At 41.8% G+C, this 27,324-nt stretch overlaps 1 protein-coding gene across 6 annotated transcripts in view; it reads right to left on the minus strand.

Annotated features, from left to right (window-relative positions):
- The window catches only part of PRUNE2 (prune homolog 2 with BCH domain), a 260,295-nt gene that overhangs the window by 170,947 nt on the left and 62,024 nt on the right, over window positions 1–27,324 (minus strand). For all 6 annotated transcript variants that reach the window (XM_082694463.1, XM_082694459.1, XM_082694462.1 and 3 more), the window contains exons 5-6: window positions 9,265–9,417; window positions 6,066–6,160 (exon numbers count right to left, since the gene is read on the minus strand). In XM_082694463.1, coding sequence (XP_082550589.1) covers window positions 6,066–6,160; window positions 9,265–9,417 — 248 coding nt within the window. The remainder of the gene's footprint in view (window positions 1–6,065; window positions 6,161–9,264; window positions 9,418–27,324) is intronic.

Genomic DNA, 27,324 nt, shown 5'->3' on the forward strand with positions numbered 1-27,324 from the left:
TCATTACACAAACAAAAATGGAACAACTTTTGTGTTGAGTCTCTGAGGGCTGGGGTTTATCTGTTATAGATGCTACAGCTGCCTTTACCAGTACAGAGTGACCAGAGCACCCTTGCCTCACAGGCTTCCTGGAAGGATTAAATGAGATAACACTCGCAAGTCCTCACTCTACTGTCGGGTACACAGTGAATGCTCAACATCAAACATTAACTCTTTAGCAAGAGGAGGTGGACGACCTGGACCGAAGAGGAAATGGAGGTAGTTATGACCTAAAAGCCTGGGGGAGAGGGTGCACATGTTTCTACTAGTTGGCCAGTTGGCTCTGAAAAGGCACCTACCGTATTCTTCACAATAATACTTTAGTCAAAAATCATCTATACTCCCCCCAAATATTCCTACTACATGTTCTATGACAGAACACGGTAGATAAATACTCTCAAGGTGCTTCCATTTTGATCGCCAAAAGCTCTGAACTCCAGCAATGAGAAATCATATATGGTGCTTAAAATTGGCAAACCAGATTTCGGACTGCTTTGCTTAGTCTTAAAACATGGGTTACAGGGACACCTGGGTGGCTCAGTTGGTTAAGCAGCTGCCTTCGGCTCAGGTCATGAGCCCAGCATCCTGGGATCGAGCCCCACATCAGGCTCCTTGCTCGGCAGGGAGCCCGCTTCTCCCTCTGCCTCCATCTGCCACTGCTCACTCTCTCTCTCTCTCTCTCTGACAAATAAATGAATTTTTAGAAAAATCTTTAAAAAACAAAACAAAAAAAAACCATGGGTTACAGTGGTTCAAGGATGCTTCACTGCGCCCTGAGTAACTAGTAAAAAGTAAAACAAAACTTTTGTTTGGGAAGAGTTTAGTAATGATCTTGGGCATTTGTTCTGCTCTGTGCTCTGAATGCTGAGGGAAAATGTTGGTATTTTTCCCTCTGCAGTGTTCCAAGGTGCAGCTTGGCTGGTAATCTCTACAGGGCAGAATGAGTCAGCGGTCTGAGTCACTTTACCAGAATGCATCGCATGTGCTCTATTCCAGGTTTCAAATAGCAGAGTGTCTGATCATGAGGAGGCCCAGAGCTGAGAGCACAGGGGAGCCCTGGAGAGAAAACAAGCCTGAACACTTCCCTCAGACTCCAGTTCCAAATAAAGGACACAAAATCTCAAGAGTAGATCCCCACTGTTCCTCATTTAAAGGAAACAGATTTGAAATAAAAACATGTGGAAGCATAATGATGTACTAGAGGTTGGCTAATTGAATTTAAATAAAATTAAAAAACAAAACATGTGGAAGCAACAGATGAAATGTGCTTAGCAGGCAATAGAATCATTCAGACAGTGCCGTATGTTTTATTCTCTTCAGTTGTCTGGAAAATTATTACCTTTACAAATAGTTTATGTTATGGGTTGAATTGTGTAACCCCACCCCCCAACACACACCAAATTTATACAGCAAAGCCTAACTTCCACATGTCAGAATGTGACCTTACTGGGACACACAGTCGCTGTAGGTATAGTAAAGAGGTGGTCACTGGGGAGGGCCCAAATCCAGTATGACTGGGGTCCACACAAAAAGGGCAAATTTGAACACAGAGACAAGGAGAGAGGAAAGACCATGTGAACATGAAAGCGGAGATGGTTGATGACACTTTGACCAGCCGAGAAACGCCAGAGACTTTCGCGAAGCACCAGGAGCTGGGTGAGAGGCACGGAAGAACCTCGTGGCGCTCAGAAGGAAGCCGGCCGGCCAACATGTGAACTTCTCACCTCCAGAATTGTGAGACACTGAAGGTCTGTTGTTTACATCACTCCATTTGTGCTGTTTTGTGTGGACAGTCTGAGCCAACTGATACAGAATACATGCTGGAATGACTCCTAAGGTCATTGATCGTAACAAAGAGTCATCAAGTCACCACCTGCTTATGGTCCCTGCTGAGGAAAGATGCTAACGAGTCACAGCTTTTCAGAGATGCTTAATGGAGGGTTAAACATATTGGATGTTGGCAAGGGAACCGTTAATGGGGTTAACCTCAATTGCTGTAGTGGTACCTCAGTGGACTGGAAAGATTGGGCCCTTCCTGTTTAACTGTGTAGTAGGCCCACGAGGTAGAATCAGCACTTCATTATTGGTGAAGAAACACAGGCAAAGTCTGTTCCAGTGACGCATATGTTCTGATAGCCATAAATGTTTTTCTTTCTTTTTTTTTCTGATTGAGGCTATATTATTTTTCATTTTTATACTTTCTAGTTTTTAATATGGATTTAGTTCTCGGCCACCTTTATCTCTCCCTACTGGTTCTGCTGTGAAAACGCGGGATTGGAAGCTGCCCTTGTGGAAAGCATAACACAATGTACAGACTTGTCCAATCACTAAGTTGTATAACAGAAAGTAATGTAACCTTATGTGTCAATGACTTCAATAGAAAACAAGATGGAGGACTAGAACATTATCAAAACCACTTGTGTTTCTCTCGCTAATCAAATTGCCAAGCAATGAAAAGGGCGCAAAGGATCAGGTACAACCATAATCAGTGAAGTGAATTCCAGTACGTGAGGTGTACGCCCCACAAGATGTGTGCTATATTTGGACTCAGAACAATCTGGAGGTCATGTGAAACAAGACATCCATATCTTCTCCATGGTTCTAGCTTCCAAGTCCTCTTTGTGAGAAGGGCTAGCCCTCCAGCTGTCCTTCAGAGAAGCCCACTTTTTAATGCACTCTTCCTCAAAGTCCCATTCACTCTGACCTCATATGGAGCAAAGTACTGAAACTCTGCATTATTATAATTATTTGGTTTCTGTGGCAGATCTTTCCATAGCACCTGTAACCTTGATTAGATTGAAACTGTTCTTTATGATATATACTACCATGAACATGAACAGAGAAAGGGTTAGTAGTTTTCTTCTTACAACCTTGAAGGTCAGAGTTAACCCATCTGTCAAAGCCGTGGTCTCTAACTCCTATACCAGTGGCTCCTACTATGTATGTTTCAAGGACACAGATTCTTCTGATTTTCTCAAAATTTTTACCTCCCCAAATTAATTGGGTCATCAGTCAAATGAAGGCCATGATATGTCCAGCTATGCACCTGCAGCATTCCAAAGGACCACTGAGAATTTAAAGAATCCTTTTCCCCCTTTCCCTGACCTGTCACAGAACTTCCAGTGGATTCCTTCCAGTAACAACTATTTTCAAAGCTGCCTCATCCACTTTTGTACAGCTGGAGAAGCAGTGCTATCTATAAATAATACATGGGCCATACCTTATCTATATGTTCTCAGCCTTCAGACATAGTTATCTGGAAAAAAATACTGATTAGGAGGGAACAGAGTAGACAGTCTTGGAGGCACAGCTAGGTGCTTTGTTTCGCTAGCTATTTATTTAACTTGGAAAGGAAATAAAAATCAGATATCACAGGGACAAAATGCAAACACCAATACGTACTAAGTATTTCTAGTTCCCAAACATCTATTATATGTTTAGCACTGTGCCAGGATATTAAAGGGAGATAGAAGTCAAAGATGGGCCCTTGGGTGGCTCAGTTGGTTAAACATCCAACTCTTGATTTTGGCTCAGGTCATGATCTCAGGGTTGTGAGATCAAGCCTCTGGTCAGGCTCCACTCTAGGCATGGAGTCTGCTTAAGATTCTCTCTCTCTATCCTTCGGCCACCCCAACCCCCCAAGAGCACCCTGCTGCTGCCTTTCTTAAAAAAACAAAAACAAAAAACAAAACTCAGAGATACTATCATTGTGCTCAATTAACTTAAAGAATGGTCTAACTGTGATTAAATAAATACATGAAACCAAGCTCAGAATTAATGGAAATTATGGTAACTATTTTAGTCCTGAGTTGGTCCTTCAGGCCAAACTTTGCAAGAGTTCAGAGTATGGTTATAAACAATGGAGAATTTATAAAAGTCATCATGAAGAAGCTATGTCTTGACATGCTTTGAAAGACAAATGTGACTTAGACACGGATAGGATCTAAGAATATTTCTATGAGAATCTATCTAGATTTAAAGGGTGTTTTGACGCTGTTTTAAAGCACACAAAATAAGATTATGGGGATTCTATCATTATTTTAAAAAGAGGCGCATGGGCATGGAATGGGAAGGCTAAGATAGAATTGTGAGTAGGGAGGAGGAAAGGCCATGTCACAGGACACCCTGTGGAGAAAACCAAAGTCTCCCCTTAACTGAGGGATTTTTCCAATGGACAGACTAAATAAATAATGTGCATCTGCTCTTCCAAAGACGCCATACGATGTTACTAAGGAGCTGCCTCCCCATTTCTCAGTCAAATTTACTATCCCCATTATGCACAAGTGAAAAGCCCTCATTCGGCTGATTAGCATTTAATCTGTGTACCCTTCTTTTACACGTACAAATGTCCTTCTTCCTCCTCCCAGAAGATCATATAGTGTTTCCAGAGATGTACTTAATTGCCTGATTAATTACTGGACCTCTATGTAAATTTCTGTAAATATGATCATTTTATCGCTTATTCAGCTTGACAAACATTTACAGTTTAACAATTCTGACAAAGCCATTCATATACCCCTGTAATATAAAGGTACATGAAAGCTAAGGTAAGTCTGTAATAATAAAAGCCTTAAAATAATTTGCTAACTACAGACAGTTCCCTAAGCAATTATAAGATGCTCTATGTTAATTTAGAAAGGAATTCCAAACAAGGCATTTAAAACCTAATAAGATGCCATTAAGTGGAGGGAGGCAGCGGAGGGGGTGGGGGGAGGAGACAGAAAACCCTAAGGCTTGAACTAGGAGAAATGATTCTCTGAGCTACTGACCCTTGCAAGATCCATGTTTTCCTTGGATTTCTATACACAAAGCAGATTTCTAATTGAAGGTGATTATCTAGTTACTACATCCCAAATTGCATGCATTTCTTGTGTTGAGTCACATCAACATCTAATTATGGGAAGCATCTATCAGTTTGAAAGTCCACAGAAACACTTGCGTCAATCTACCAACTACACACAATGAGAACGTCCTCCATACACTACAAGGCACGATATAACCACCAAATGTCACTCTCTCCAGTGACAACAGTCTTCCTCCTGACACTCATACGGATCTATGACCTGAATTACCATGTCAATAACTGGGAATAAATTTTCCAAAGAAATTACAAAGAAAAGCACCTGCATTGGTCTTAGGTTTTCTGAGGTATGGCTGCCCCGTGTATGCCTGCTACTCCCAGGAAATATACACATTGATAGCGTCGTCAACACCAGGAGGAACGAGAAAAAGAATGGTGATACACAATTCTAAAAACCAAAAGATGAATTTCTATACAGCAATTTTGATCTCCATAAACTTGAGAGCTCAGTGCCTCGACCCAGGCAATATAACAGGACAGAGACAACGCAGACTTCGGCGTGGTGTGTTTCTATAAAATATCATCCCCATTAGTTAGGTTAATTAAGATTAACATACAAGTCACTGAAAACCCCCAAAGTAGAAGAAGGATAATTTACCAAGGAAACACGCAACAACAAGAGTAATAGTCACCCTGAGTCACTCATTTAATAGATTGGAAGGAGGGTTTTATGAATACTTGAGCTGTCACCATTAGTACCAAAAATGACATGCATCCAAATAGCTCACAAGGGCCAAAGGACAACTTGTTTTCTTGGAAAATTCCATGGATGACGTGGAGCGGTGCACAGAAAAAAGGACAGGGAAGCCACTCACATGTATAATCATCACCAGGAGGCAGACTCTGCCCTTGCACACATCCAAATGTGAGCGTTTGTGTTTTGGGTTTTGTTTTACGGAAATGAACGAAATAGCACTTGCCTTGGGAATCCATGTTTGCCATTTTTCATTGACTTGGCACAGTGGTTTCATCCAAAATAATAACCCACATTCCTAGTCAAACGTATCCTAAAGAAGCATTCAGAGCAGAAGACTAATGCCGACTTCTGCTGCGGAGGTTTACACACCAATTGCTCAGACGGCAGTTCTGGAAAATCTGTCATTGCCCCCAAAAAACCCAACCGACCAACCAGACAACCAGACAAAAAAATCATTCGTACCCTTACCTCGAGGGTCATGTTCACGGTACTAATGGCCACTTTTATTTCTCCATCGGACAGTTCCTTTAGATCTTTCAGCATTGTCTGTTCAATACTTAAACCTGTATATGAGAGGGGAAAACCTTATGTTACACTTGGGGACCTGCTCTTGGTAGTATCAATGGGTTATGCGAAGAATTCACATAGTCATTTCAATATCCCTCCCCAAGATCTCTTTTGCCCATAACAAGGCAAAAAAAATCACATTGGTGGCAATATTTGCACCAGTTAGGATCCCAGCAGGAAATAGAATTCACCCCTCACGATGAAAAAGAAAAAGATTTTTTAATAGCAGAGATGTGGGTGGGGCTGAGAAAATGAGTAAAAGATGGTGAGGCATCCAGACGCTGGAAAAGGACAAAGGAAAGAAACAGAGACCTGAAAGTAGAGGAGAGAGAATGCCAGGAACTTACCATCAAATCAGTGCGGAAGCAAGGAAGAAAGGCTCCGCCTCTCTCTTCTCCTTCCCTTGAACCCCACCCCCCATGGGTTGCTAACTCTTCTCACTAACCAAACCAAGCCAGAAGCCACAGGACTAAATGCTCAGAGATAAAAGCCTCCGGAGACCCAGAACAGATAAGAGCAGACACTGGAACGGGAAGAGGTGGGCGAAGGAGGAAAGCCGAGTGTTATCAGGCAAACTAGCTAAGTCATACCTCACAAGGCCAAAATTTGCTTTTAGGATGGATTTAGGGGAGGTCCCATATATGCTAGTGAAATTTTACTCAAAATGCACTTTTTAAAGGTAATGCACAAAACTACTGTGATTAAATCGGTCACCCTTGGAATGGACTTTGGCAATCAGAGCCACTGGATTCCGTAAATGATGGGGAGAATAATCTGGAATGGCTGAGTTACCCAGAACTGCATAGTTGAGTGGGGTGACCACTGTGCTTCCATAGAATCTATCCCTGAAAACAGAAAAAGCTCTGGCTTGCCATGTTACCCTCACCTACGTTATTATATCTGACTACGCCTACCTTCTTGGGAAGCACACATGATAAAGCCCCGTAGAGCACATACATCCTTCCCAGATACGTGGTAAGACACCAGAGTTGGCTGCCTGCCCTTCCAACTTAGAACACTCTGCCAGTCACAGCAGTGTGGGGAAACAGACCGAGTACAAAATATTTTTCTTTGACTTCAAGACTCAAAGGCCACCATCAACTATAATGAACATAAAATGATTTACAGAATATACTGTGACATTAAAACTTGGTCTAGTTTTGGGGCGTCTGGGTAGGTGCATTCGGTTAAGCATCCAACTCATGCTTTCAGCACAGGTCATGATCTCAGGGTTGTGAGATCAAGGCTCACATCAGGCTCCGAGCTCAGTGAGAAGTCTGTTGAAGAGTCTCTGCTTCAGGGCACCTGGGTGGCTCAGTGGGTTAAGCCTCTGCCTTCGGCTCAGGTCATGATCTCAGGGTCCTGGGATCAAGCCCCGCATTGGGCTCTCTGCTCAGCAAGCAGGGAGCCTGCTTCTTCGTGTCTCTCTGCCTGCCTCTCTGCCTACTGCTCTCTATCAAATAAATAGATAAAATCTTCAAAAACAAAAGTCTCTGCTCCTTCCCCCTGCATTCTCTCTCTCTCTCTCTTTTTCTCTCAAATAAATAAATAAATCTTAAAAGGAAAAAAAAAAAAAAAACCTGGTCTCGTTTTAAAAGTGAATGACAAGCGATGCCTGGGTGGCTCCGTCAGTTAAGCAACTGCCTTCAGCTCAGGTCATGATCCCAGGGCTTGGGATTGAGCCCCACAGTGGGCTCCCTGCTCAGCGGGAAGCCTGCTTCTCCCTCTCCCTCTCCCCTGATAGTGTTTTCTCCCTGTCAAATATATAAATAAAATCTTTTAAAAAATAAGTGAATGACAAGATACACATACATCCCCACACGCATGTTTGTACCAGGCACTTCCGTGCCCCCCTCGCTCCTCCCCAGCTCTTCCCATCGCAGTGCGCCCCAGCGTGAAGCCCAAGCACCAGCCCCTACATCTCTTCCTGAGGCCTCTTTCTGGCCCCAGAGTCTCCTCTGGGGGAATTCATAGCTCCTGGGACCAAGGAGCCCTGGATACTCAGTACTCCAGTGATATGTGGGTAAATGCTGAACAGTCAGCAATAGACTTGATTTGCAGTGTTTGCTCCTTTTTGGGGGGGTCAGTCCTTCCACCATGGCAGATTTCACGTTGCCAACTCAACACTGCCCAACTCATGAAACTCCTGAAAATTCACCAACCAGCCTCTGGAGTTTGCCTTGGACAAGCTCCTTCACAGTACTGCGCCCTACAGGTGGGAAAACACCGAGGCGCCATTTCACACTCTTTCCTCAGGTTCCCTAGCGGAGTGAAGGCATGAATTCCCACCAAGCTAACCCACTTGACCAACCACGCCAGCTCCTGTCAGTGTGCCCCGGGGATCACCTCCCAAATAAACCGCCTTCCCTCAGGCTCTGCCCCCGGGGGATTCCAAACTCAAGGAGAAAGCCAGGTCTACGTCTGGGTTTCAGTCCTGGCCTGGCCATTTGCCAACCGTGTACGTGACGACAAGAAAGCAAAGCTGCCTCTCTCTGTGCCTCAGTGTTCGCATCTGGAAACTGGGGATATAAATAGCACCTGACTCTCAGGGTTGTCACGAAGACTCAGTAAGATGATCCATGCCAAGTTACACCAGCAAAACTTTGTATGCCTCAGGCACTCTGTGAATATCTATTTATGATTATTATAGAATAATTGAGTCAAGTCTGTCTTGGTAAAGCTGAGATTGAGAGAACAATTTTATCTGCTTAGCTGTCTTCTCTCTCTCTCTCTCTTTTTTTTTTCCCTAAAATTAATTGATTTATGAAATCCCACTGTGCTTGACATTGCTCCTGCCACATTCTCAGAATAGAACCTGCTCAGCACAGGATTTCATGTAATGAGGCATCTGGGGTGCACGTTAGACGCGTGAATGAACCACACATCCAGACACAAAGGCCTCAAAGGAGAGCTTGCTGTACGTCAGCTTGCCTCCTTCCAGGTGAGCTGACATTATGTGCCTGGAACTCTTCCCCAAGCACAAACAATAGGGAAGAAAAGGAAGGCCCACTCAAATTCACTTTCCGGGCCCTGGCTGCATGCCTTCCCATAAACCATCCCTGCTCAGGAGCTGCGACAGAGCTGGGGGACAGCCACTCACCCTGAGCACTGAATTGGGTCTCCTGCAGGATGTTGATAATGTCCTCTCTCGGAGGCAAGCTAGGAAATTTCTCTTCCAGGATAGAGAGAATTTCTTCTTGCTTCTCTGAGATCTTCTCAGATTCCATGGTCATCCACTTGAAAAGGATGCTACCTGAAAGGCATGAATGAAAATGGCCTTAAACCTTCCAGCCATGTCAGGAAAATCAATGTTTTTCTGGCCTCTGGATCTATACTTCCCCTTCCAGTTTCTTGCCTGGATCAGGGGCCTCCACAGAGTAGCATTCAAGAGACAGTCTTTAGCAAAACTCTTCAGATACTGTCTGCCTTCCCTCTTTGTTCACCAGAGGGAACCTCCACAACTTGACTATAAGGCACTCTGCGGTGGAGTTTATGGAGAAAGGAACAAAATGCATAGCTTTCCCACACAAACATACAAAAATGGTATTCATTGTTTTATGATTTCAGAATGGAATTCAATGGCAAACTGTTTTAAAATATCTAAATTATTTAATAGTTCCCTTTACTATTCTCTTTAAGGGACCACAGTGAAGATGGTTTCCACTTATCGCATTATTGATTTCACGTGTGAACTTCTTCCCTTTAATAAGCAAATGATTGCCAAGTCCCACTGTCCGCAGCAAAGCAATCTGTCCAGGTCACCACCTGGAGGCCACTCTCTGTCTTCCAGGCATCCCTCACAGCTTTGAAGTCACCGTTATCTATTTATAAGAATTCACAGGGGCACCTGGGTGGCTCAGTGGGTTAGGCCACTGCCTTCGGCTCGGGTCGTGATCCCAGGGTTCTGGGATCAAGTCCCGCATCTGGCTCTCTGCTCAGCGGGGAGCCTGCTTCCTCCTCTCTCTCTCTGCCTGCCTCTCTGCCTACTTGTGGTCTCTCTGTCAAATAAATAAATAAATTCTTAAAAAAAAAAAGAATTCACAAGCTAGGTCTCCATTACAAAATTCGATTACAAAGGAATTTGCCAATATGAACAACTAACCTCTGGCAAACTCCTGGAATTTCTATGCACAATCTCACCTTGAAAAGGAGGAGTTACCACCTGTCATGGCCCCTTCCCCTGCTTTCTGATCCCAGGACAACACGGAGCTATCGGGGAAAGAAATGTTCTGGTTAATGATGAATGATTAAATTCTCTAAGAGTCCTCAAACGTATGGATTAATCAAGGTGTCACCCTTTCTCTGGCTTTTGTTGTGGCCTTAATGATAATCATGGGAAAGAGAAATGGAAGGAGGGAAGGAAGGAAGGAAGGGAGAGAAAGAGGTGAGAATGAAAAAGAAGAAATGGTGTAGTGAGTGAGGAAAACAATGGCTCAGGATCTCAACATCTATCCCAAAACCTACAGAATCTAGAGATTAGACCTTCACTCACCATTAAACATCGTGAAAGACCCCACGCAAGTCATCTGGCCTGTCTGTTATCACTTCACCATTTTAAAATGGAACTAATACTGCTTTCCCAGTTTATAAATTATACTGGGAGTCAATGAATGTAAACATCAAAATAAAAAGCAAATAATGCCTAATATATTTAAAGCATTCATACATTCATTCATCCAACAAAGAGCAAGTAAGCACCTACTACGGGCCAGGAGCTGTGCTAGAGGTTAATGATTCAATACTGAAATACAGTAAGTTATGTCCCAGGAAGCTCAGAGTAGTTTAGGAGCTACAAACAAAACAGACCATTTCATTATTGGGGGGGTGGGGGGGGTAGCACTGGGAAAATACATAGCACTCTAGATCTAGGCCAGAATTTAGGAGTCAAAACAAGTTTTGTAAAGAGAGTTCACCTTAGCTGAGACTTGAAAGGTGTCTTAAGGTGAAGGAAGAGTATGAAGATCCCGGGTCGGGTAGACCATGTGCAAAGGCACTGAGGTGGGAGAGGCTCTGACTGCCTCAAGGAATGAAAAGCAATTGATTAGAACCAGACAGTATGTCTTTAGAAAAAAATGTTGGAAAATTTGATTGGACAGTAGACAGGGGCAAGTTCATGAAGGGCCTTTACAGGCCATCTTAGTTTGTCTTTTACATTCTAAAGGAAATGGAGAGGCATTAATGAGTTTGAATCTGTGAGCAGCGCCTGGCTGGCTCAGTCAGTGGAGCGTGTGACTCTTGATCTCGGAGTCATGAGTCTGAGCCCCGTGTTGGGCCTAGAATTTACTTAAAAAAAAAATAAATAAATAAAGAGCTTTAAGTAGTGAGAGAGAACATGCTCACATTTATGTTTTATAAGTATCTCTCCACCTACCATGCAGAGAATGAATTAGAGCATATTAGGAGAATTCGAAAGCCGTTTTATTTTTTTTAAAGGCCTAATTTATTTGATGGGGGGTGCCGAGAGAACAAGAGGGGGAAGGGGAGAGGCAGAGGGAGAAGCAGACTCCCTGCTGAACAGGGATCCCAAAATGGGACTCATTCCTCCTCGGATCATGACTTGAGCCAAAGGCGGATGCTTAACTGACTGAGCCAGCCAGGCGCCCTAGAAAGGGGTTTTAGATGAGAATCAAGGACAGAGCAGTCAGCATGAGAAGTAAACAGATTAGAGACAAATTATCATTTAAAGGCAGAGAGTAGCCAACTGGATTCTGAGTACACCCTTCAGTCTGACAATTACTGACATAGAATCCAAAACATAAAGATTTTTTTTTTCGGTCTTTATTAAGGCAATGGTGAATCCGAATTTCAAAAAAGACCCTCATCTGCTTCTGGCTCTGAAAAACTACCTGTATCAAGAACAAGGAGAAAAACTAGATTAAAAAAAAAAAAGCAAGGGGCGCCTGGGTGGCTCAGTGGGTTAAAGCCTCTGCCTTCAGCTCAGGTCATGATCTCAGGGTCCTGGGATTGAGCCCTGCATCAGGCTCCCTGATCAGCGGGGAGCCTGCTTTTCCCCCTGCCCCCCACCACCCGCCTCTCTGCCTACTTGTGATCTCTCTGTCTCTGTCAAATAAATAAATAAAATCTTAAAAAAAAAAATCTGTGATGGTGTCAGACAGTTATCCAGGCGACTATCTTAAAAGTTAAGCTCCTGGAGAGCAGGTAGGTGCAAAAAGGTGAAGCCCACATTCAGTGTGGTTTTTCCTCTCTAGGTATTTGCTAATGCCTGAGTTGTAGCCAATGAGATAAGAAGGTTCCCAGATCTAATAATCATTTCACAGGAATAGTGAGACAAAAATTGAAGTTTAGGGATCTCTACAGAAAAAGAGTCTTGGTTAAACAAACCAGGTTTTGAGAGGAGGCCCCTGCAGAGTTGTATCTCGGGACAAAGGTTGGAGAACAATGGTCTGCAGGTAAATCTGGCCTATTGCCAGATGTTATAAATAAAGGTTTGTTTGTTTTTTTTACGATTATATTTATTTATTCACAGACAGAGATCACAAGTCAGACAGAGATCACAAGTAGGCATAGAGGCAGGCAGAGAGGGGGAAGCAGGCTGCCCGCTGAGCAGAGAGCCCAATGTGGGGTTCAATCCCATGACCCTGGGATCATGAGCTGAGCCAAAGGCAGAGGCTTTAACCCACTGAGCCACTCAGGTGCCCCAATAAAGTTTCACTGAAACACAACCACACTTATTAATACTGTTTATGGAGATTTTTGTGTTATCATGATAGGGTGAGTAGTTGCAACAGAGACCTATAGGCCTGCAAAGGAAATAGTAAAATAGTAAATCAAAGTAAATAGGACTGCAATAGTAAAATATTTACTATCTGGTCGTATACACATAAAGTTTGCTGACCTCTGCCATAGCAGTAGGATGAAGCAAACATAGATTAGTCTTCAGATGACTGAAATCCTGATTCAAATCATCTCAAACACAAAATAGATTAAGTTTATCTGATCCTCTTCTAACTGCCTTGAGGTGCAAAAGTAAAACCTCTCTAGAGCAAAAGAATCTCATCAACCACGGACTCATCATCCCTACGCTTTTCATGTATGTTATTCATCAATCGATAAAAAGTTACCACACCTTTAAAAAATATGATCCACTGACTGAAAACTCGGGGGGGTAGGCGAACTCATGAGAAAAAGAATGGAAATGGAAGTAGACGGGACAAAAAAAAGTAGCTGGAGAATTATGGTAGAGAGTTAGGATCTATAAATAAAATATTCAAAAGAAATTTTTAAACCGTAAATTTAATAATTGAATGTAAGACTCATTTACACACTTAAAATGTGCTTAATGGTGCGCCTGGGTGGCTCAGTCATTAAATGTCTGCCTTTCTGTCTACTGTGATCTCTGTCTCTGTCAACTAGGTTTTGGCTTAGGTCCCATCGATCCTGCCATAGCTCCATGTTCAGTGCAGAGCTGGCTTGAGTTTCTCTCTCTCTGCCCTGAACCCCCCCCCCCCAACTCTCTCTGCAAAATAAATAAATAAATCTTTAAAAAAAGATATAGAATATTTGAGCAACATGAGTCAGAAACTTGACCTAACTGGCATATATTGAACACTGTCATCAACAATGGCAGACCTACACTTTCTTGTCTAACACAAATAAGACATTAAACCCAACTGACGAACTGGGAAGCATAAATCAAGTCTTTTTTTTTTTTTAACACATCTCTGTATTTATATATTAAATACAGGTGGGGGGAGGGGCATGGGGCTCTCCTTGTGCCCTCAGCTCCACTTCCATTCACACACACACACGGAGGCAGCAGGGGTGTTAGAGGTGGCAGCTTTGGGGGAGAATCAAGTTTTAACAAATTTCAAAAGATTGCAGTCACAGAGTTATATTCTATGGCCACCATGATCATAGTCTGGAACTCAGTAATAGAACAAAACCAGAAAATTCCCAAATATTTAAAAATTAAACAAAGTACTTCTAACTCACGATAAAAGAAGAAATCACCACATAATCAGAATATGTTTTAATTGAATGATAATGAAAATATCACATTCAAATTATCTTTTGAAAACTACTTAAAAAAAAAGAGAAGTCAGAGAAGACATAATTTACCAAAATGAGGAATGAAATGGTGACATACTACAGATTCTAGTGATACTAAGAGATAAGAACAAACTGTAATAGAATATGAAATTCTTTTGAAAATAATAATACTTCTAAGAAAAACTCAACTTGCCAAAACTGGCAGGAAAGAAATTTAAAATCTGGATGGTTTTGTATCTGCCTAAAAATGAATCCATTAGGGACAGACACCAGGCTGGCTCAGTCAGGAGAGCGTATGACTCTTGATCTTAGGGTTGTGAGTTCAAGGCCCATGTTAGGGGTTGAATTTACTTCACAAAAAAAAGAATTTAAAAAATGAATCCAGGGGTGCCTGGAGCCTCTGCCTTTGGCTCAGGTCGTGATCCCAGTGTCCTGGGATCGAGCCCCTCATCGGATTCTCTGCTCAGCAGGGAGCCTGCTTCCTCCTCTCTCTGCCTGCCTCTCTGCCCACTTGTGATCTCTGTCAAATATATAAATAAAAAAATCTTTAAAAAAAATGAATCCATTAAGTTTAATAGCCATAGTTTCAAGCTTTTAAGAGACATACTAATTTTCACACAAATTCTTCCCAAGAATAGAGAGAACACATCCCAACTTATTTTCTGAACCTAGCATAATCTTGATACCAATACCCAGTAGGAACATTGCAAGAAAAAAGAATTAAAGTCAACTCTCTTTCATAACATGGCAAAAATCCCTTTTAAAACTCGTCCCCAATCAAGTTAGCAATCTATGATATGTTATTATATAGTCACCAAGTAGGGATTTCCTAGGAATTAAAATACAGATTAACATTCAAAAGTCAATCAATATAATTCACCATATTAATAGAGGAAACAAATCATATGATCACCTCTGGAGATGCCAAGTAATGAAACTACTTCATAAAATCCAAGATTGAAATCTCAGCCAAGTGGAAATAGAACAAAACTTCCTTAATTTGATGAAGGGCATTTATGAAAACCAAATAAAAAAAGCAAACCTGGTATTGAACTGTGAAATACTGAAAGCCTTCCATCTCCAATCAGGACTGACACAGAGATGCCTGCTATTACTACTTCTATTCCACACTGCACTGTCCCGGCCAGAGCAACAAGGCAAGCAGAAGAAGTAAAAGATAGAAGGAAAGGAAAAGAAGATATAAAAACTGTCTTTTCTCGTAGACAATATGTTTGTATATATAAAAACTCAGAAGAACCTATAAATGAGAGGTGCCGGGTATCTCAGTCCATTAAGCCTCTGCCTTCAGCTCGGGTCATTATCTTAGGGTCCTGGGATCAAGCCCTGCGCCGGTCTCTCTACTCGGTGGGGAGCCTGCTTTTCCCTCTCCCTCTGTGCTTTCTCTTTCTCTCTCTTGCTCTCAGATAAATAAAATCTTCTTTTAAAAAAAGAACCTATAAATGAGCTTAACATAGTAAGTAAATTTAGCAAGGGCACGTGATAGAAGTTCAGATACAAAATCTGAATTTCCATAAACAATTACAATTAGAGAATTGAATTTAATAAATTTTTTAAAACCTGTAATAGCATCAAAATATAAGATCTTTAGGAATACATTTCACTAAAATGTGCCTGGCTTACAGTCAAACCAAGAATCCAATTTCTTGGATTGGGGGATCTTAATTTTAAAATATATAAAATGGAAAATTAATCTAACATACACTGCACTAAACAGAGTCTTACAGAATAATTCCATGAAAGAGACTTCCGACACTGATTTATGATTGTGACTTGACAATTCGAAAGAAGCTGATGTACTGATATAAGTGGGAAAAAATAACTCAGAAAGAGGCTCACCACACTCCCAGTTGTTTTTACTGCAAAAGAATGGGGTATGGCCCAACTTTATTCAATGGATTCATCTGAAGCAAATTTTTTTACTTCACATTAAAGATCCATTTAGCTATATATCAGGATATACAGCAGCCTCTTGGCAAAATCAAACCCACTTTCGGAGTCAGAGTTGATTTCACTTCCAGCAAATTCTGCAGAACTACAAAAATATTTAAGTCCATACACATGGACCCAACAGTGTCCTAGCTATTCATGGGCCAGGGGGGATTAGCAAGAAGCAACAAAGAAAGCACTTATAATACTACTGTAACAAACATTTCATTCCATTAGAAAACATCAACCACAATGTTCTTTGTTCAAAAGAATGGCAAAGTGAAGGACCTCTTGCCAAAAGCAATTGCAGTACATTAATATTAAACATGATCTAATGAAGTCAGAAGTTGTTTGGGGAAAACATTCACCACAGTAAAGGCATACTCTGCATGATAAATTCTTAGCAGAAAAGAAGGGATTTAAACCTCTTTCCTTGTTTCACTTGGGATTGATTTTTTTTTCATAGTGAAACAAAAATAAATAAATTAAAGAAAGAACAATGGGCGGAGAAGGAAGGAGAAAAAAAAAGATCGAAATTACAACAGCTCACATTTTTGCCTGAAAAGGGATAAAAAGGAGGCATATTACTCAAGTGCTTAATACTCTCATAAATTTAAAAGGTCTGAATTTAAGAATAAGGCTTATCTTGGCATGGTATAAGAGCTCTGAGTTTGAGAAATTGTTCTGGTTTTATAGCTACCCCCAAATTAAATAAGTAAATAATAAGTAATCTCTTTCCTCTACCCCCAGCACAGATCTTCCCTCTTCCTCAGCAAAACAGGATGGATGAAATTCCCTTTGGGCTTTGTAACCATTTCAGGAGACAGATGATTCACTGGGAGAGGATGATTCCCTCTTTGGGCAGGAGAGGGAAAAAAAAAAAAAAAATCTGGCACCGTTCCTTTCCCATTTGACCTCCTTAAAAGGATCTTTTCTGAAGCTGTTAATCCGGGCTACTAAAATAGCAAGCAAGTATTCTTTATTAAAGTTCAAATGGAACTGCCAATAGTAAGGAGAGAATGTGTTTCTTAAAAACCTAGGGCAGAGGTTTTCCACATGATGGACAATTGCTGTAACTTGTTTCACTCTTCATTTTGTGGCTCTGTAAAGGCTTTATACAAATAAACATGACAGGTCTTTCGATGGTGCGGGCTGGGGGGGCGGGGAGTGTGGTCTTAATGGAAACCGACTGGTAATCAGTGGCTGCAATCTCTTCGTTGCCAGCTGGTTCCCAGACACACACACACACACACACACACACACACACACACACACAGGCATGTACACACAAACACAAATCCCTAATGTGATGATTCAGCAATTTCATGGACCTTAAATTTGGCAATAGTCTTCTAGTGCACGCCTCGGGGGAAATTAAAGAACACAGGTTGAGGATTCTGGCGGGTTCATAATCGTGTGCTTTTGGCAAAAACTCAGGGCAAAGCCAGACACCAACTTTAGGCGACTCTAATGGTCTACAGCGACTTTTAAATACATGCAGTTTGCAGCTTGTCTGAAAATGCTAACAAAAGGATCGCAGAGCGGAGAGTGGGAAGGGGAAGAAAAGAAAAGAAAAAGAAGAGCAAGAAGGGACAAAAAGGAAAGGCAGAAGAGAAGAAAGAAAATAAAGAAAAGAGAATCACGAAGCAGAAAATAGACATGGGGGAGGGGAAGGAAATAAAAAGACATTTCCAAAAATCAGGATCGTTTATAATCCCATCTGAACGAACACATTCTCTTCTTAGACGAAGAATTAGAAAGTCATCGATGGAATTAAGTCTGTGTCTTTCCGGATGAACGTGATGCTAATGATCTGAATCTTGAAATTTCTAAGTTTGAAGTATGTCTTATTGAAAGACCACAGCGAGACCTAGCTTTTGTAAGATGTATTCAATACTGAAGGAAATGCAAATTATGTGGACTTCATTAAATCCCCTGCACAGTCTGAACACACACTGGCCATGAGTGAGTCACCTGTTGACATCTACCCGTAGATGTTGTGCCGTGGCCCAGAGGATACAGGGACCAGGGAGATTATTAGAGGAACACAGCAGGTTATTTCTACCCTGGCGACAGAATACCTACTTCTAATCGGTATATAAATGATCTTTTAACAACGTCCGTAACACCCAGGTTCCACCTCAGTATTTGAATGCCTCAGTATTTGAAGGCAACCACTGGGATAGATATTTACAGTTTTCAGGATAAGACTACAAAAGATTCTCCTAGGATTGAATGTGAGGATTTATTTCCTGTATTGAGAGAAAAATAGGAGCGCATAGAGAAATGAGATTTAGAGCAGAAAATCAGATTACTAGACTAACCGCAACATTGATTAAAACAACACGCCCGCACTGACTGACTAGGGAGTGGGAAGTTCTGACATACAGCTCAGTCCTGTATCAACTGTTAGTGCGTAGGTTGGAGGTAGTCTATGACATGGTCAGGGGTATTTTCCAGAAGACGGATGCAAGGGAAAAATACTTTAGACTTAGATTTTTTTTTTTCAATAAGGAACTGGTCTATGTATTTGTTTTAGTAACGGTATAAATATCACAATTAATTTGCTTTCTATTTCTTTCAGTGGCTCTAGGAGGCACATATACCACGTTTTGGATTGAATACTATTTTTACTCCATTGATATTTTTATTCTATCTTGATCTTATTTCTTTCTTGACACATTTTTGTTTTTCCTGATTGACTTTTTTATTCCTGTTTTACTATATCCGCGTACATTTTTGTAAACCATTTCAAATACTCTACGTGAGAAGGAAGGACACGAATAAAAAGCAGATACATGATAGATGATGGGCTTATGCAAATAGATACTACATTTATTTATTTATTTAAAGATTTTATTTATTTGTTTAGAGAGGGAGCATGTGTGCATGGAGGGGAGAGGCAGAGAAAGAGAGACAGAGGGAGAAAGAATCTCAAGCAGACTCCACACCAAGCACAGAGCCCATCACGAGGTTTGAGCTTATGATCTCAGGATCATAACCCCAGAAATGAAGAGTGAGACACTCAACCAACTGAGCCACCCAAGTCCCCCAATACTACACTTAACGTAAGTGCAGACTTCTAATAACAAGGAGAGTATAACTAAATGATTCCACTTATATAATATGCAAAACACGCAAAACCAATCCGTGGAGTTATAGAGTACATTCGGGGGTAGTAAAACTATAAAGGAAAGAAAGAAGTGTGTGCCATAAAAATCAGACTGGTTAGCTTCAGTTAAGGAGAAACTGGGTAGTGATGAGACGGGGCACAAAGAGGTCTTCTTGTTCTGTTTCTTTACCTGGGTAATTGTTAAAAAGATATTCCTTCTGTGATAATTCACTGAACTTTATATTTCTGCTTTGTCTTCTTTTCTATAGGTGTATCATACTTCCTGAAAGGGTTAAAATGATATATACTGGGGCACCTGGGTGACTCAGTCATTTAAGCATCTGCCTTCAACTCAGGTCATGATACCAGGTTCTGGGATCGAGCCCTGCCTTGATCTCCCTGTTCAGTGGCGAGTTTGTTTCTCTCTCTCCTACTCCTCTTCCCCCTGTTCATGTTCTCTCTCGTTCAAGCTTTTTCTCTCGCTCTCAAATAGATAAAATCTTTTTTAAGGTTATATATACAATTATATACATCTATATATACAGAGGGAGAGAGAGAGACAACCAAGATGAAAATAAAAACAAAAGACTTGCATAACAGAACAAGTTCTACTAGGATTTCTTTTTTAATTTTTATTTATTTATTTATTTGACACAGAGAGAGAGAGAGAGAGAGAGAGATCACAAGGAGGCAGAGAGAGGGAAGCAGACTTCCTGCTGAACAGAGACCCCAATGCAGGGCTCAATCCCAGGGACCTCGAGATCATGACCTGAGCCAAAGGCAGAGGCTTAACCCACTGAGCCACCCAGGCACCCCCTTTTTTAAAAAAAAATTTATGTATTTATTTGACAGAGAGAGATCACAAGTAGGCAGGCAGAGAGAGAGGAGGGAGCAGGTTCCCTACTGAGCAGAGAGCCTGATGTGACGCTCAATCCCAGGACCCTGAGACTATGACCTGAGCCGAAGGCAGAGGCTTTAGCCCACTGAGTCACCCAGGCACCCCTCCACTAGGATTTCTAAAAGCTAAAAAAAAAATAAAATAAACATAAGAAGAGGGCTGATTATTGAAAAAGACAATGTCTAAATTCTGCACATTAAGAAGGTTGGAGGAATAAGCAGGAATGAAATGGATATTATCATTTCACAGAGCTAACTAAATCAATAGTCATCAAAATAGGAAGTATATACACAGTCGTGCATAATCCCTCTTATGACTGTTTTTACTGAGGGTCTATGTGGCAAGCAGTGTTCTGGGAGCCAGAGACACATCAGGGGAGCCGTGAACAAAACACAGAAGGTCTGTTTTCTCATGAAGCATGCATTCTGGAGTGAAGAGTAAAAGGGAGGAAGAAAGTCGTGATAGAGAAGTAGATAGAGCATTCTAGAAGGAAGGGACAGCTCATGTAGGTCCTCAGGAGTGGAAAGAGTTTGGTATATTTGAAAGACTGGAGGGCCCCTGTCCCTGGAATTCTCCAAGGGAAAGGACAGGATGGGGGGGGGGTGCGGGGTGGGAGGTGGGGGGCGGCAGATCCATGGCCTCAGGGCAGGCAGGGAGAGGCCATACGTAGATTGGGGGCTTGGGGATGGTGCTTGGATTTTGGTGTGATGGATTTTAAACAGGAGATGAACACAACTGGTTTACACTTTCAAAAGGCCATTTCTGACGACTTCATGAACAACAGCTTTTCCAGAGGGAAGAGGCAACACTCCGGCGGCCGTTGCCTTTGTGGGAGAGATAGAGTGGCAGTTCAGCGGCATCCCTGCTGGTATCACGGAGAGCGGACGGATTCAGGTCAGGTTGTAGATGGAGAGTCAGCAGGACGGGCTCACGGATCAATGAGGGAGGGAAGGAAATAGAATCACCTGCTCAGGTGGTGGCTGGCGTCAAGGGTGGCGGTTGGCAGTGCTGACCTGGGGAAGCTGACATAAAGCATGGCTGGAGGTAGAAGGAACCACAGTGTTCCATTCCAGCCCCAGGGAGGTGGGTGTCAGTTGGACACGTATGTGAAGAGGTCGCATGGGCATTGCCGATGGACTATGCTACGGAGAGGTCTAAAATCTCAGAATGAGATGTGGTCACTTAAGCGCAGGGTACAGACAAGGGACAGACTCAACTACACAGAACTGATGGTTACTAGAAGGGAGGGGCTGGGGACTAAGCAGTACACCTGTTGGGAGGAGCCATCCGGTGATGCATGGAAGTGTGCAATCACTCTTCTCTACCCCAAAACTAATATCACACTCTATGGGAACTAACTGGAATTTAAATAAAAAGCTTAAAAAAAAAAAGAATATTGTATAGAAAAAAGATGTCCCAGGATGAAGTTCGACAGTGCTGCAATACTTAGACGTTGAACAGAGGAGAAGCAGCTAATCAAGCAAGACTAAGGAAAAGCAGGTCCAAACTCTGAAGCATTAAGGAACACTCTGAAAATTAACCCTTTGTTCCCCGGCCTAATGGGCTAAGAGGCATCTCCTGAGGGTCCTCTCCAGTGACTGAGGGGATTGGTGGCCCATTGGAAATCCGTCTATAGCCCCCCACTGTGCCTCAGCATGTTGTGTTCTAAGATATGACCGTGGGAATGAAAGGCCAAGAGTAATCACATTGAGTACTTGGTTCACAGTAAATTCAGGTTTTTTGAGCACAAAGTTCATAATAATATATCCCCCAAAGACATCTAATTAGGTTGTTTTCAAAGACCCTTCTTCTAAGCCTCAGCCATCAATATTTAGTCTCACAACATCTGCAAACAGACATTTTTTAAAAATTCTTTGTGGCAAAGGTGTGCATAGAAATTTTACTTTCCTTCAAGACCTAGAAAAATGTATACATACACTCTAGACATGTGTGTCGAATTAATGATTATGTTGAGCACTCCAAAATATAAAATAACTAACTGTGTCTAGAGAAAACTCTTTGGACAGAGAACTATCCATGCTACAAAAATAAAGAATGTTAAAATTATTTAGAGGCACATCAAAAACTCCCATGTGTTTCGGTGATAATACATGATTAGGAAAACTATGAAATCTAATGTTGAGTTTAATGAATATTGCAAAATTCAACTTGATTCTTTTCTGATACTTACTAAAGATTTAGGAACTTTCTTTCTTTCTTAGAATTATTTTTTCAGATTTTATTTATCTGAGAGAAAGAGAGAGAGAGAGAGAGCATGCACGCACGATGGGGAAGGGGCAGAGGCAGAAGGAAAGAGAGAAGCAGGCTCCTTCCTGAGCAGGGAACCCAAAGCGGGGCTCGATCCCAGGACCCTGAGATCATGACCTGAGCCGAAGGTAGACGCTTAACCAACTGAGCCACCCAGGTGTCCCGATTAAGGAACTTTTACTTCTTGCTCTGAACAACTGAGTTTCCTCTTTAATATCAAACCTCTTGGGACACCTGTAGCAAGCCACCTTCCAGGCTTAGTGACTCTGGACTCTCTCATGACAGTCTCTCTGTCTGCAGTCTTTACACAGAAAGGCACTTTATCTTCTTACATCCCAATGTCCAGGCAGCAACAGAGTGAACTCCCTACTCTGCCAGCTTCCCATAGGAACCCATTTCAAGCCCAACCTTAAAAAAAACCTCCAATGATAAGAAAAACGAAGGCCCTGGGGGGAGGAGTCAAGATGGCGGAGAAGTAGCAAGCTGAGACTGCTTCAGCTAGCCGGAGATCAGCTAGATAGCTTATCTAAAGATTGCAAACACCTGAAAATCCATCGGCAGACCGAAGAGAAGAAGAACAGCAATTCTGGAAACAGAAAAACAACCGCTTTCTGAAAGGTAGGACCGGCAGAGAAGTGAATCCAAAGCGACGGGAAGATAGACCCCGGGGGGAGGGGCCGGCTCCCAGCAAGCGGCGGAGCAACCGCGCACAAAATCAGGACTTTTAAAAGTCTGTTCCGCTGAGGGACATCGCTCCAGAGGCTAAACCGGGGCGAAGCCCACGCGGGGTCAGCGTGGCCTCAGGTCCCGCAGGGTCACAGAAGGATCGGGGGTGTCTGAGTGTCGCAGAGCTTGTGGGTATTGGAACGGGAAAGCCGGCTACAGAAACAGAGCCGACAGTAAGCTCACAGCTCGGGGTTACCTTGAACCGATCGCAGGCTTGGTGGGCTCGGAGCGCGGCCAGAGGTCAGGCAGACGGGAGTAACTGGCGCTGTTCTCTGAGGGCGCACTGAGGAGTGGGGCCCTGGGCTCTCGGCTCCTCCGGGCCGGAGACCAGGAGGCCGCCATTTGTGTTCCCGTCCTCCGGAACTCTACGGAAAGCGCTCAGGGAACAAAAGCTCCTGAAAGCAAACCCGAGCGGATTAGTCACCCCAGCCCCGGGTAAGGGCGGTGTAATTCCGCCTGGGGCAAAGACACTTGAGAATCACTACAACAGGCCCCTCCCCCAGAAGATCAACAAGAAATCCAGCCGAGACCAAGTTCACCTACCAAGGAGTGCGGTTTCAATACCAAGAAGAGCAGCAGAATTCCAGAGGAGGAGAAAGCCAAGCACGGAACTCATGGCTTTTTTCCTGTGATTTTTTTTTTAGTCTTGCAGTTAATTTAATGTTTTCTTTTTCTTTTTTTTTTTTTTCTTTTTTTTCTTTTTCTTCTCGCCTTCGGGTAAAATTTTTTTTTTAACTGTTACCTTTTTCTTTTTTAACGATTTTTTACTAGTTTATCTAATATATATATTTTTTCTTTTTTACATTTTTCTCAGGTGTTTTCTTTTTTTAAAAAATTTTTTTTTCTTTTCTTTTTTTTTCTTTCTTTCTTTTTGAACCTCTTTTTAATCCCCTTTCTCCCCACTCACGATTTTGGATCTCTTCTAATTTAGTTAAAGCATATTTTTCTGGGGTTGTTGCCACCCTTTTAGTATTTTACTTGCCCCTTCATTTACTCTTATCTGGCCAAAATGACAAGACGTAAAAATTCAACGCAAAAAAAAGAACAAGAGGCAGTACCGAAGGCTAGGGACCTAATCAATACAGACATCGGTAATATGTCAGATCTAGAGTTCAGAATGACAATTCTCAAGGTTCTAGCCGGGCTCGAAAAAGGCATGGAAGATATTAGAGAAACCCTCTCGAGAGATATAAAAGCCCTTTCTGGAGAAATAAAAGAACTAAAATCTAACCAAGTTGAAATCAAAAAAGCTATTAATGAGGTGCAATCAAAAATGGAGGCTCTAACTGCTAGGATAAATGAGGCAGAAGAAAGAATTAGTGATATAGAAGACCAAATGACAGAGAATAAAGAAGCTGAGCAAAAGAGGGACAAACAGCTACTGGACCACGAGGGGAGAATTCGAGAATTAAGTGACACCATAAGACGAAACAACATTAGAATAATTGGGATTCCAGAAGAAGAAGAAAGAGAGAGGGGAGCAGAATTATTGGGGAGAATTTCCCCAATATGGCAAAGGGAATGAGCATCAAAATTCAGGAGGTTCAGAGAACGCCCCTCAAAATCAATAAGAATAGGCCCACACCCCGTCACCTAATAGTAAAATTTACAAGTCTCAGTGACAAAGAGAAAATCCTGAAAGCAGCCCGGGAAAAGAAGTCTGTAACATACAATAGTAAAAATATTAGATTGGCAGCTGACTTATCCACAGAAACCTGGCAGGCCAGAAAGAGCTGGCATGATATTTTTAGAGCACTAAACGAGAAAAACATGCAGCCCAGAATACTATATCCAGCTAGGCTATCATTGAAAATAGAAGGAGAGATTAAAAGCTTCCAGGACAAACAACAACTGAAAGAATTTGCAAATACCAAACCAGCTCTACAGGAAATATTGAAAGGGGTCCTCTAAGCAAAGAGAGAGCCTAGAAGTGGTAGATCAGAAAGGAACAGAGACCATATACAATAACAGTCACCTTACAGGCAATACAATGGCACTAAATTCATATCTCTCAATAGTTACCCTGAATGTGAATGGGCTAAATGCCCCTGTCAAAAGACACAGGGTATCAGAATGGATAAAAAAACAAAACCCATCTATATGTTGCCTCCAAGAAACTCATTTTAAGCCCGAAGACACCTCCAGATTTAAAGTGAGGGGGTGGAAAAGAATTTACCATGCTAATGGACATCAGAAGAAAGCAGGAGTGGCAATCCTTATATCAGATCAATTAGATTTTAAGCCAAAGACTATAATAAGAGATGAGAAAGGACACTATATCATACTCAAAGGGTCTGTCCAACAAGAAGATTTAACAATTTTAAATATCTATGCCCCCAACGTGGGAGCAGCCAACTATATAAACCAATTAATAACAAAATCAAAGAAACACATCAACAACAATACAATAATAGTAGGGGACTTTAACACTCCCCTCACTGAAATGGACAGGTCATCCAAGCAAAAGATCAGCAAGGAAATAAAGGCCTTAAACGACACACTGGACCAGATGGACATCACAGATATATTCAGAACATTTCATCCCAAAGCAACAGAATACACATTCTTCTCTAGTGCACATGGAACATTCTCCAGAATAGATCACATCCTCGGTCCTAAATCAGGACTCAACCGGTATCAAAAGATTGGGATCATTCCCTGCATATTTTCAGACCACAATGCTCTAAAGCTAGAACTCAACCACAAAAGGAAGTTTGGAAAGAACCCAAATACATGGAGACTAAACAGTATCCTTCTAAAGAATGAATGGGTCAACCGGGAAATTAAAGAAGAATTGAAAAAAATCATGGAAACAAATGATAATGAAAATACAACGGTTCAAAATCTGTGGGACACAATAAAGGCAGTCCTGAGAGGAAAATATATAGCGGTACAAGCCTTTCTCAAGAAACAAGAAAAGTCTCAGGTACACAACCTAACCCTACACCTAAAGGAGCTGGAGAAAGAACAAGAAAGAAACCCTAAGCCCAGCAGGAGAAGAGAAATCATAAAGATCAGAGCAGAAATCAATGAAATAGAAACCAAAAAAACAATAGAAAAAATCAACGAAAGTAGGAGCTGGTTCTTTGAAAGAATCAATAAAATTGATAAACCCCTGGCCCGACTTATCAAAAAGAAAAGAGAAAGGACCCAAATAAATAAAATCATGAATGAAAGAGGAGAGATCACAACTAACACCAAAGAAATACAAACTATTATAAGAACATACTATGAGCAACTCTACGGCAATAAATTTGACAATCTGGAAGAAATGGATGCATTCCTAGAAACATATAAACTACCACAACTGAACCAGGAAGAAATAGAAAGCCTGAACAGACCCATAACCAGTAAGGAGATTGAAACAGTCATTAAAAATCTCCAAACAAACAAAAGCCCAGGGCCAGACGGCTTCCCGGGGGAATTCTACCAAACATTTAAAGAAGAACTAATTCCTATTCTCCTGAAACTGTTCCAAAAAATAGAAATGGAAGGAAAACTTCCAAACTCATTTTATGAGGCCAGCATCACCTTGATCCCAAAACCAGACAAGGATCCCACCAAAAAAGAGAGCTATAGACCGATATCCTTGATGAACACAGATGCGAAAATACTCAACAAAATACTAGCCAATAGGATTCAACAGTACATTAAAAAGATTATTCACCACGACCAAGTGGGATTTATTCCAGGGCTGCAAGGTTGGTTCAACATCCGCAAATCAGTCAATGTGATACAACACATCAATAAAAGAAAGAACAAGAACCATATGATACTTTCAATAGATGCTGAAAAAGCATTTGACAAAGTACAGCATCCCTTCCTGATCAAAACTCTTCAAAGTGTAGGGATAGAGGGCACATACCTCAATATCATCAAAGCCATCTATGAGAAACCCACCGCAAATATCATTCTCAATGGAGAAAAACTGAAAGCTTTTCCACTAAGGTCAGGAACACGGCAGGGATGTCCATTATCACCACTGCTATTCAACATAGTACTAGAGGTCCTAGCCTCAGCAATCAGACAACAAAAGGAAATTAAAGGCATCCAAATCGGCAAAGAAGAAGTCAAATTATCACTCTTCGCAGATGATATGATACTATATGTGGAAAACCCAAAAGACTCCACTCCAAAACTGCTAGAACTTATACAGGAATTCAGTAAAGTGTCAGGATATAAAATCAATGCACAGAAAT

This window comes from Mustela nivalis (assembly GCF_964662115.1).
Source record: "Mustela nivalis genome assembly, chromosome: 13".
Classification (NCBI taxonomy): Eukaryota; Metazoa; Chordata; class Mammalia; order Carnivora; family Mustelidae; genus Mustela; species Mustela nivalis.